Source organism: Oreochromis niloticus, linkage group LG7 (assembly GCF_001858045.2).
Source record: "Oreochromis niloticus isolate F11D_XX linkage group LG7, O_niloticus_UMD_NMBU, whole genome shotgun sequence".
Classification (NCBI taxonomy): Eukaryota; Metazoa; Chordata; class Actinopteri; order Cichliformes; family Cichlidae; genus Oreochromis; species Oreochromis niloticus.
The window spans coordinates 10994923-11005828 of record NC_031972.2 but is presented as its reverse complement, the minus strand read 5'-3'; the positions used below and the strand labels follow the sequence as shown (position 1 = coordinate 11005828).

General features: G+C 39.0%; 1 protein-coding gene across 2 annotated transcripts; it reads left to right on the top strand.

The window, feature by feature from the left end:
- Positions 1-704: 704 nt before the first annotated feature.
- Positions 705-10463, top strand: tor4aa (torsin family 4, member Aa). 2 transcript variants are annotated; one of them, XM_005457903.4, is made up of 3 exons: positions 705-925; positions 6024-6491; positions 8143-10463. In XM_005457903.4, exons 2-3 carry the CDS (start codon positions 6024-6026, stop codon positions 8998-9000), a joined length of 1326 nt encoding a protein of 441 aa, XP_005457960.1. In that variant the 5' UTR covers positions 705-925; the 3' UTR covers positions 9001-10463. The 2 variants fall into 2 exon arrangements, with proteins under 2 accessions (XP_005457960.1, XP_003453051.2); XM_003453003.3 differs by lacking the exon at positions 705-925 and adding an exon at positions 932-1073.
- Positions 10464-10906: the final 443 nt, after the last annotated feature.

The window sequence follows — 10906 nt, the reverse complement described above, 5'->3', positions numbered from 1 at the left end:
TGGCATGCAATTCTCTGAAGCATTACGCTTCTCTACAAACCACGACAAGTTTTAGGAACATTTCATTTGTCACACTCTAAACCTCCCTCCTGATGACATTTCAATCCTGTGCCTGTGTGTAGTAACAACTGTAGTCATAGGCAAATGATACCGCATGCAAACATTTTCCACACCTTTTATTTTTCTATTTATATCCCCAAGTATGGCCTCTAATGTTTCATCCACCAGTGGATCTACAAGGATCAGACATTTCAAGTTATTGATTAATCCTTGAGGAAAAATCATCAAATCAGGAACAAGCTGGTCACAGTTTCCAGCAGCCCTTAATGTCCCCAAATATTTCCCTAAACAACATTTACAATCATATAGAGATTAAATTAATGCAACGATTATTGGGGTTTTCTCTATGTTATTATAGGGTCTTTACCTTACACCTTGTGGCAGCTGTTGATGATTTGGCGCTATATAAATAAAATTGAACTGACTTGAATGTGTGGTCTAAATCTAAGGAAAACAAGCCTCCTGAAATTTTCCTTACATCAAGTATATGAGATCTTTTCCACCACTGAATATACAAATAAGTGCACCGTGATAAATGCTAATGAGAAACAAAGTCTGTGGGTTCTCGTGAGATGATTGACATTTCCCGTATCTCATTACTGGCATAGCCAAGAAGAAACCAAAACCACGTCAACAAATTCTGAACGCATTTTTTTTTTTTACTTGATTACCAGCAGTTAAAAAGATATGATTTTAATCGTGGGAATAAAAGTACTTGGGGTACATTTGAGCTGTTTTCTAACCACGTGTGAAAGCTGATAGCTGAACAGTGAAAAAGCCTGAGCTGCAGCTGGACAGAAGAATGCGAGAATAAAAGAGGAAGCCAGAGGAGGAGCCAGCAGATGGCTGAGAACAGGATTTAGAGGTAAGATAGTCAGAGGGAAACGCTCTTCCTGAGTTGAGCTGTTGACTGTATGGACGTTTTCTCTGCTCTCACCGCTGTGCTGAGCTATGGAGTAGACTTGCACTAAAATTCTTTTTTTTATTTTCAAATGCTTTAGACACGTATAAAGGTAAGAAAAAAACTTTTTCTTCTTCTGCCACTTAAAATCCCCTCTCCTTGTTTTGCCTAACAGCTTTGCAAGCAGAGTGTGCAGCTTGGTGAATCAGCTGTTGTGTATGTAAAATGAGTAAAAAAGAAAAAGGTTTTAGAAGGATACTAACTTTCTGCGTGAGGCTATGTATATTTGCTCAACTTTCCACGGCCAAAACACACACCAAACAAGAAAGAACTGCTCACCACAAAGAGATATTTTTGTACAGCCAACTTCATGAGCACTACATACAGTCTCTGGTATGCCATATCTTTCAGGTCTCTGCATGTGGAAAAGACTAGAAAGAGATATCAAAGAGCACAGATACAGTCTTTCTACCCTCACATGCTGTCCTGAATTCTTTTATGCTGAAGTAAAAGAGGCTTAGACACAGGGGTATTATAACTTTTCCAGAAATGACGCTGCCTCTTTGCCAAGATGAACAAGCAACTCACATTCCAATCATTGTTCATGTGCTTTGCTCAGTTCTCATTGACATTAATGCTGGCACCAAAAAACATTTAGCAGAAGTTATTTTCTGTCCTGTAGTATGATTGTGTTAATTTATATGTTACACTTGTCTGCTGTCTTGAGCTCTTCTGGGTGTAACTCACTCATAGTTCCTCCTTTCCTATAGCCTGTGCGCTATAATACTGCAGACAGACTTTGCACTACAGTTTCTGTGTGTGCAGAATACCCAAGGGAGTACATCAAGTAAACCATCAGGCCGTCAACCTGACAGCCTTTGATGACCAAAAACGGTTACAAATGCAAGCTTGTAACCACAGCCTATTTCAGAACCTCAAGCACACGAGTTTGCAGAACTTATCAAGTTTAAGATTCCTGTGAAGGTTGCACTCAGATGTTTGCGTTTTGGTTTGCCATAGGAAGTTCTAGTAGAGGGTTCACTTCCCTCTTTGTGGAACAACATTTCCAAAGTGATTGATGTAACTAATCTTAATATTGGTTTTGAAGAAAAACAAAACAGCTCTGTAAAAAACCCCCCAAAACAAACCCATAAATAAATGAATAAAATACAAAAAAATCAGCCTAAAATATAGAATTAATTAATAAAATAAAATAAAAATGTAGCATACTAAACAACATCAAAATGAACAGTGATCTTTATCTTCTAACCCTACCGGAAATGCTGGCTACATTTTTAACAGCCACTGAAGCTGCATGTGTCACCCTTTTTTTTTTTTCTTCACTGTTATACCTGCAGCTATTTTTCACATTTGGTCTCTCTTCCTTGCCATTTTTGCCACCCTGTTGTTCTCAGAATTTATTTCCTCACGTGCAAATTTCATGCAGCTGTGAGTTCCAGTATGCTTCAAAAACATAGGATCAGCTGTATTGTTAATGTCTTCTGACTTCCACCACTTCAGTATCTAATATCAGCGTGGGGTTACTGTTAGAAGCCTGGGAGGATCTTACTTAAATTGAGCAAAGATTTTTTAAGAGAAAGGAGGACTGGGTGTATATGTTGAGCTCTTCTTATTTGGATGCTTAGAAAGTCCTTTCTTTTGCATGAACACTAAAAATAAAGATATACTGTATATATCATTAATACATGGCAATATTTCAACACTTATGTGTTCTTTCCAAAAGTTACAATGCCGCTCTACTGTGATAATAGATTAGCGAGTGCCAGTAGATTATCTTGCTGTGTCTAAAAATCCACTGCTGCTACTGTCAGGTGAGATAAAATAGTGTACTGTATATGTAGCAGCCTAGCTTCCCCCTGTTTCCAGTCATTTCATGCTAAGTTTATGCTAATTGGCTCTTGGGGGGAAAGTTCCAAACCCATATGATACTGGTATCAATTTTGTCATCTATGTCTCATGCAAAACTTACACCAAGGGATACAAAACAACCATAGAGATACAGAAAATGATGATAAAGCTAGAATACACTAACTTAGCAAAGAAGCAAATAACGTGTATTTCACCTAGTAAATAAGCTGACATTAATACAGTGCACATTTAGCATTGCTGTTCAATAAATTTAGCCTTTTCAGTACACAGTTCTTATTTGACAGGGTAACATAATAGAGCATGGCTGCTTAAAGACACAGATATTTCCCCAATAAATGCAAAAGTCTTCATTTCTTTAGGAAAATGAGAAATAGAAGCAAACTGAAACTTGCAAACATCCATGGAAATGCAGTTTATAAGCAGAAAAAAGTTGTACAATTCTATTGAGCTTGAAAGTCGAAGTCAGTATTTTATTTGACCACATTTATGCTTCAACACAGCTAGAATTCTCTTAAGCAACCCTTCTTGTAATTACTTTAAGTAGTCTTTATGAATGGTTCTCCAGCCTTCTTGAAGGACATTCCAAAGCTCTTTGGGTGTTGGCTGGCTTTGGTTCCATTTTCTGCCAAGATTATCCTGCACTGATTATCCAAGACTAATGGTATTCCAGCTATCAAGGTATACGCTGAATGCAATAGCAGTGTGTCTGAGATCATTATCCAGCTGAAAAACAAAACTGTTGCCAGTCAGATGCTTCCCAGATAGCATGGATCAAGATCTGATGTTATTTTTCTGCATTTATAATTTCATCAATTGTGACAAGATCCCCAACGCACTGGGTGAAATGTAGCCCCAAACTAAGTCAGAGCCACCACCAAGTTTTATAGATGCCCGTAGATACTCAATCTTCCACCTCCATGTATATCGACGATCTCTACAGAGTCAGTGTTGCCATTAATTTCCAGTTTCCAGTTCTTGTGTAATTTTTTTTATACCTCAGCCTGTTTTTCTAGTTTTCAACTGACAGCCACCCTTCCACTGAGAGCATTTCTAATGAGGCTTCAGCGAACAGTAGATGGATCAACTGAAAGGCCAGATGCAGCTCTCAGGTCTTGTGTCAGGTCTTTGCTGGAGTTTTTCCTATTTCATAAGGACATGACTTTCAGATACCATTCATCTGCAATCGATAGTTTTGAAGGCTTGCCACTTCTTCTTTTGTCCATTGCTTGTTCCGTTTCCTCAAATTTTTCACAACACACTGCAAACCATGCTAACATATGTGAGAATATCTGACAGATATAAGTTTTTGGCTGATAAAAATCACCTTGTTGGTGGAAAAAATTAGATTTTTTGCTCTGCCTGTGTTATTTTTGGTATTTTTCGTAGAACCAACTAAGGAAGTAGGAACTAATAATGTGGTCTTGTGACAGGCTGCTAGTAACAATGTGCCAAAAGATACTAGTTAATGTTAGTTCTTTTCTTAAGTTGTTTGTTATATTTCAACACTTTAGTTATTTGTGTTTTAACTTTGAAAGATTCATAAGTTTTATTCCTCTGAAAAGCATCAGATACACGAAGTGGACTGAAAATTAATGAAAAAGCAGACAATATCCAAAAAGAACCCAAATCAAAAACAAACAAAAATTCAGAAAGCCCAGTGAAGTATTGCTCAAAACAAACAGACAAAAAATAGACAAATGAGAGACAGCATTGTATTTCAGATGTTACATTATCAGTTTCGTTTCCTGTTCCTATGTGACCATGATGAGTAAGATATCATTAACCCTGATTCTTGGGCCAGTCTGGTAGCAGAAAGGCAACACTGAAAACAGAAACCCCCTTTTCAGGTAAATAAGAAGACTAAAGCTTTCAAAACCACTATTAAAGGAAACTTTGGAGGAAGTTGATGTCTTGCATCATAGGGACTGGAATCAAAATTAAGATTAGGGAAAATGAGTTTTCCCCAAAATTGGATTTCTCAATGTTGATGCTATCATATTGCACTGGTGCATAAAAATTATTTTTTGTTCAAATCACAGAAAATAAGCTGAAACTTTCACATATCCTATACATAGGTTACACATTGCCAAAAAGCAATCAAAGAAATGATTTATAATTTGAATATCTGAAAAATATGTTCATTTATACACTCAGCACTTTGTTATGGGCTCCTCTGCTGCTGAGTTTTTACTGAAGCATGGTCAGCAAGCCATTAGTAGTAGTTTTGGTACCATGGGCAGGTGCTGAGCCCTGTCAGAAAAGTAAAACTGGCATCTCCATACAGCTTTTCAGCAGCACAAAGTGCTCTCAAATCTTCTGGTAGATGGCTGCATTACATTTGGACTTGGTAAAACACAGTGGACCAACCATCAGCGACACCAGCAGATGGATGGTTCCTCAGATTATCACAGACTGTGGAAAGTTCACACTAGACTTCAAACACCTTGAATCTGTGCTTTTCCACTCTTCCTCCAGAATCTAAGATATCCCAAAATGCAAAGTTTACTTTGACCTAAGTAGAAGACTTTGGACTACTGCTCAACAGCCCAGTTCTTTCTCTCCTCAGCTCAGCTAAGACTTCTGATGTAGTCTTTATTTCAGGAGCGCTTGTTATGAGGAATGCAACAACTCCGGCATCTTTGCTGAAGCTGACTGTGTGCAGTGTCTCTTGATGAGCTGACACAAGTCTTACTGCATGTGAACTTCTCCCAAGTTTTTGAATCAAGTTTTCTTGACACTTTTCTCAAAACTGCAGCCATCCCTGTTGCTTATGCAAATTTTCCTGCCACACCTTTCTCTTCCAGATGACTTTCCATTATTATGCTTCAATACAGCACTGTGCAAACACCCAGTCTTTCAGCAATAACAATCTGGGGCTTATCCTCCTTGTGCAGGGTGTCCATGATTGCCATTTGGACAACTTTCAACCCAGTGGACTTCTCCAACTGTGGTTGCGTGTATTAAATTAGACCGTTTAAATAGTAATACATTCTTTAGACTAAAGTCTAAAGTACTAAACTACTTTAAGATACTGAGTTTCAGATTTTCATGAGCTTTAAGCCACAATCATCAACATTTAAAGATAACAAGGTTCAAAATAGTTTCATTTATGTGTGAACTTTTTAAGATGCGCTGGTGTAGTTCTTCAAAGTCCTTCATTTCCTCTCTGCAGATGAGTGACCGAGACAGCAGCATCTCTGCCTCTCAAACTGAGGGAGAATTCGAGGGAGAGATGGATGAAGAGCTTGAGGGAGACACGGAGATGGAAGAAGAGAAAAGTGAGAATGGGAGAGGCAGTCCGGCCCCCAGTCTCTCCAACATCTCCTCCACTCTGCGCGCCGTTATACGCATCAAACAGAAGTACCAAGCAATGAAGAAACGGCGTCAAGAGATGGCCCTGGGGGGCCAGTGTGCCCTCACGGGCGCCCCAGGACGGACCAGCCCCAAAATCTTCACCTTTGATGGATTCACCCCCACTGCCTTCTCCTCTCCATCATCCAGCATCCCACAGAGGAAGAAGAGGAGAAAGAAGAAACGGGTGTTGTTTCCCGAAGGAGGGAGACGAAGGGCTGCGCCAAAGCAGGACCGCAGCCGAGCCAAATATTGCCTGTATCTGCTCTTTGCCATTGTCTTTCTCCAGGTAAATAAATAACAACACATTTTCCAACTAAGCTGCTATCAAGTGGTGGAATGCTTCTCTAATATGCTCCTCTTACCTTTTTCTGGTACCATTAAGAATTTGATTTACAAAAACATTGAACGAATGAATGAATAACTTCCTTAGGACTTATCTCTTGCTAGTCTGCTTCTTTTGTCGCCAGCTACAGTATAAATAGGGAGGGCGGGACATTTGTGCTATCTTCAGCTCATGTGCATGATTAAATATAGACTTTCTGCTTGCTCAGTCATGTCCTAATTCATTCAGACGAGAAATACAACATGCCATTAATCAGTCTAAGGTGTGTTCATCTTTGATGAACCTTGAGGCACTGTTCAGCAGAGATTGGTTAATCCAGCCGTCACCCAGCTGCTTTATTGTCACGTGTATCTTGCAGCTTTGTTTATGGTTTATTTTGCCATTTCAAATGTAAATATTTAAAACTGGTCCAAGTGTATTTCCTGTTCTAGTTTGCCAAAGTGAGAAGCTGGGCGGAAATCACTCTCAGCTGTTTGCCGCATAACTCCAAGGAGATGATCTGTATATCAGTATATTTATATATTTCTAAAGATATACAGTCATGCCAAAAAGAACATTTTCATAGAACTCCATATAGTCCTGTGACTGTAGTATTTGTACAGTAGTATGCTTGCTGAAATTTGTATACTCTATAAAAAAACACATATTGGGTGCAGTGAAATTGAGGTTTAAAAACTGTAAGAAATATCGTCCCTTCTTGTGTACCAGCTACACAAACATTGCTCTGCAAGGCTACTATATGCTGCTTCGAGGACATAGCCACACACCTCACTATTAACCACCCTGCATATTTAATACTTTACTTAGTGCAGAAATATTATTATTAACAGTTTAATTTCAAAATTAAATAATTCTGTATACTATTAATTAAGTGGATTTATGATGTTAGCAGTAGACTGGCTCCTACGCAGAACTTTTCTGCTTGAACACTCAAAGTAGAACAACGAGTGTCATTCACACATGCATTCCTATCTAAAGATTCACACTGATGAATACAGGAGCAACTTTGGATTCAGTATCCTTGGGCAAGATAATCAATCTAGAGCAACCATAGTCTTCTGTTAAGCAGATGATGTGCTTTGCCTCCTGAGCAACAGGCACCCCTACTTTCACTTCATAACACTTCATAACGCATGCGTCTGTAAATGTGTCAGTTATTTCTTCCCCAACAAAGCAGTGAGAATGTGTTCTATCTTTGGCAAAATTTGTATTGCTAATATATGAATTGATCTAGCACAATAAACTGTCTAACACACCAGGAATTTGGGGGGTTTCTTTTGTTTTCAATAAGAAGATGTTTTTAATTGTATATTCTGACATATTTGGAAGTTTAATGATTGAAATTCAACAAGTTTATTAGCATTATATTCTACATTTATTTAAGTACACAGTAGTTCTTCTTTTTAAAGCCTTCTGAAGTTTCACTTTATATGTAATACTGTCTATATAAAGGCTCAAGGACTGCACATGAGTCTAAAATAATTCCCTTTGTTTTCAGTGTTCTTGGGCCAAGGAGTGCATCCCTTTTTAATGAATCCTGGAAATGCCCCTGCACTCGGCTATATTCTTAATAGCTGTGGTTTGTTTCTTTCAGGTCTACAACGCCATAGAGAACCTGGATGACCACGTTCTTAGATATGATCTGGAGGGATTAGAGAAGACACTGAGGAGGGAAGTGTTTGGGCAGCAGGGAGCTGTGGAGAGCCTGTTGTCCCACCTGAAGGACTACCTGTCTACCTACGTCCACAACAAGCCTCTGGTGGTATCCCTGCACGGCCCGACCGGGGTAGGTAAGAGCCACCTGGGACGCCTACTGGCCGGACATTTCCGCTCCGTGGTGGGTGACACGCTTGTGCTGCAGTACTATGTGCTCCACCACTGCCCCCAGGAGGCGAACGCCCTGCAGTGTGCCAGTGACCTCTCAGCTCTGATCTCAGAGATGGTAGAACGAGCCGAGGAGGAGGAGAAAATTCCGCTCTTCATCTTCGACGAGGCAGAGCACATGCACCACGAGATCCTAGACACGCTGTTGCAGCTCGTGTCCTCCAACCAGTCCAATGAATACCTGAATGCTATTTACCTATTTCTAAGCAACCTGGGTCATGCACACATCACCAAACATATGCTGCACAACTCTTCGAGTATTTCCATGGCAATGACAGCATCAGGTCGTCATAGCAATCTGGTAAAAGAGCTGACTCCCATTTTACGTAGCATGCTGGAAGAGCTTCACCCGCTTTGGACAGAGGCTGATATCTTACCTCTCAGTCTTTTGGAGAAAGGTCATGTGATGGAGTGCTTCCTGGACGAAATTACTCGAGAGGGATTCTACCCGGATCATGCTAACATAGAGCGGCTCGCGGGGGAGATTGAATACTACCCTGCAGTAGGGGGGCACGAATACTCCCAGACAGGCTGCAAGCAAGTGGTGGCTAAAGTCAACCTGCTGTGACATGCTCTTGTTCGCATTCTTTTAAACATGAAGAAAAGGGAGTGAATTTACAATTATGAAACTTGAATGACACAATTCAAAGCCAACGCTTTTAAGAGTGGTTTTGTAAGAATGTAATAAAAAAAAAATTCACACACAAAAAGGTATATTAAACTTTGTCGGGGGGAAACAAGGAATAAATTTGGTGAACACTTAAAATGCGGCAGGCAGTCCCTGAAGGGTGGGTTCACCCAGTGTACATTAATAAAAGATGATTTAAGTTGCCTGTTGTTGTATCTCCCAAATACCTCTGAATAGCTGCATAGAAAAAGGAAAACACCTAAACTGATTTTTTAAACCTAGACATTAGTACAGTGCTGGCTCACAGAGGATATTTCAGTAACTCCAGGGACAGTTCACCTAGCACTACCAGTAAGTAAAATGTAACGGTCTAATTAAACCAATCCAAACACTTAATGGACTGGCACAAAGGTATGTTCAGACATTCAGACACTGCTAAGAGTTTCTGGTTTGACCACCTTGACATTTGGAGCAGACAAATTCTATATACATAAATCAGGCTTGGGCTGTGGTCAAAACCCCCAGTTATTGGACTGTGCTTTAAATCATACTCTAGGTGCTGTCCCTTGCCTACAGATTGAGTATCAGTCATTGTCTGTTAAACTCATGGTGAATTTTTTTAAATTGTTTTTTAAATGTGGGGCATTATAAAAGCAGCTCTATCTATCTAGTCATGAATGCTGATAAAGAAAAACAAGTGAAGGATATACATCTTACTAATGGTCTTTTTATCTCCTGGATAAGGGTAATAACATGCACTGGAGCTGTGTAAGACTAATATTCACTCATTTATGAAGGAGGAAGTTCATAATGCAAAAGTTACTAATACCTATTACAGGATGTTCACAGGACGTGTGACAGATAATGCAAGTCAGCAGAATGACAACGCAAGAGCACATGGTAGCAAAGTGTCTTTGCAGGCAATCAATATATTTGAAAAGTCTGGTCTCTGGTAGGGTCATCCAAACAAAGACAGCACAGATGGGCATGGCCATATATGTTAAATTGGACCCATTATATTTTTCCTTATTTTCTTTTATATATTAATATTTTATTTATTTTCATATTTGTATTTTATTTATACTATATATAAATTCTATATATATAATACACACCCACAGTTACATTGGAGGATGATCATACTAAATGTATTTGCATAAAATGACATCAATGTAGTGCTCTAAATGCTCTGTTTCTGTTTTTTCCTGCTCTTCTTGCTTCTGATGTTAATTAAGAGTTGGTATGGGTTCCTTTTTAAAGAAGGAAGACAACTTTGAATGGGAAGGAGCTAAAAACCTCTTGTTCCGGACAGTGGAAGAATTGAGGGGCTCCACCAAAGCCCAGCACAAGTAAACTGTGAATCATGTAAAGGTACTTTATTAAAGTACAAGAACTTGCTAGTATCCGGGTGGAAATGACCATAATATTGTTTAAGGTATCTTTCAGTACAATTGATATCAACTTTATGTGCAGAATTCACCACTTAAACACCAACACTATTCTTTTTGATGCAAGTGCAACTTTAAAAGAATATTTTTATACTTTAAGAAATCTGTTTTCTTCTCAACAGACATGGCACGAAGGATAGCACATAACATTTGTTTTGAAACTAGTGGCACAAACTAGCTAGCTTAGTTTAGCAATAAGGTGGCTACAGATTAACAACTAGCTTAACACCCCCATGTAAAGATAATTGTTTTAAATTATACGGAACAATAAGCTATCACTTATAATTGCATAAATAGATTTTGTTATTAACATTCATGTCATATGTGGTAATGGTAGTAAGGGTACATGTATTTTGGCCTGACAACTGTTACAAGCTTCTCTATTTGGGTATACAATG

What these genes read in the sequence shown, in the direction of transcription:
- tor4aa (XM_005457903.4), top strand. Translation starts at nt 6,024, where the DNA reads ATGAGTGACCGAGACAGCAGCATCTCTGCCTCTCAAACTGAGGGAGAA. An exon ending in TTGCCATTGTCTTTCTCCAG is followed by an intron (nt 6,492 to 8,142) that starts GTAAATAAATAA and finishes TGTTTCTTTCAG; the next exon opens with GTCTACAACGCCATAGAGAA.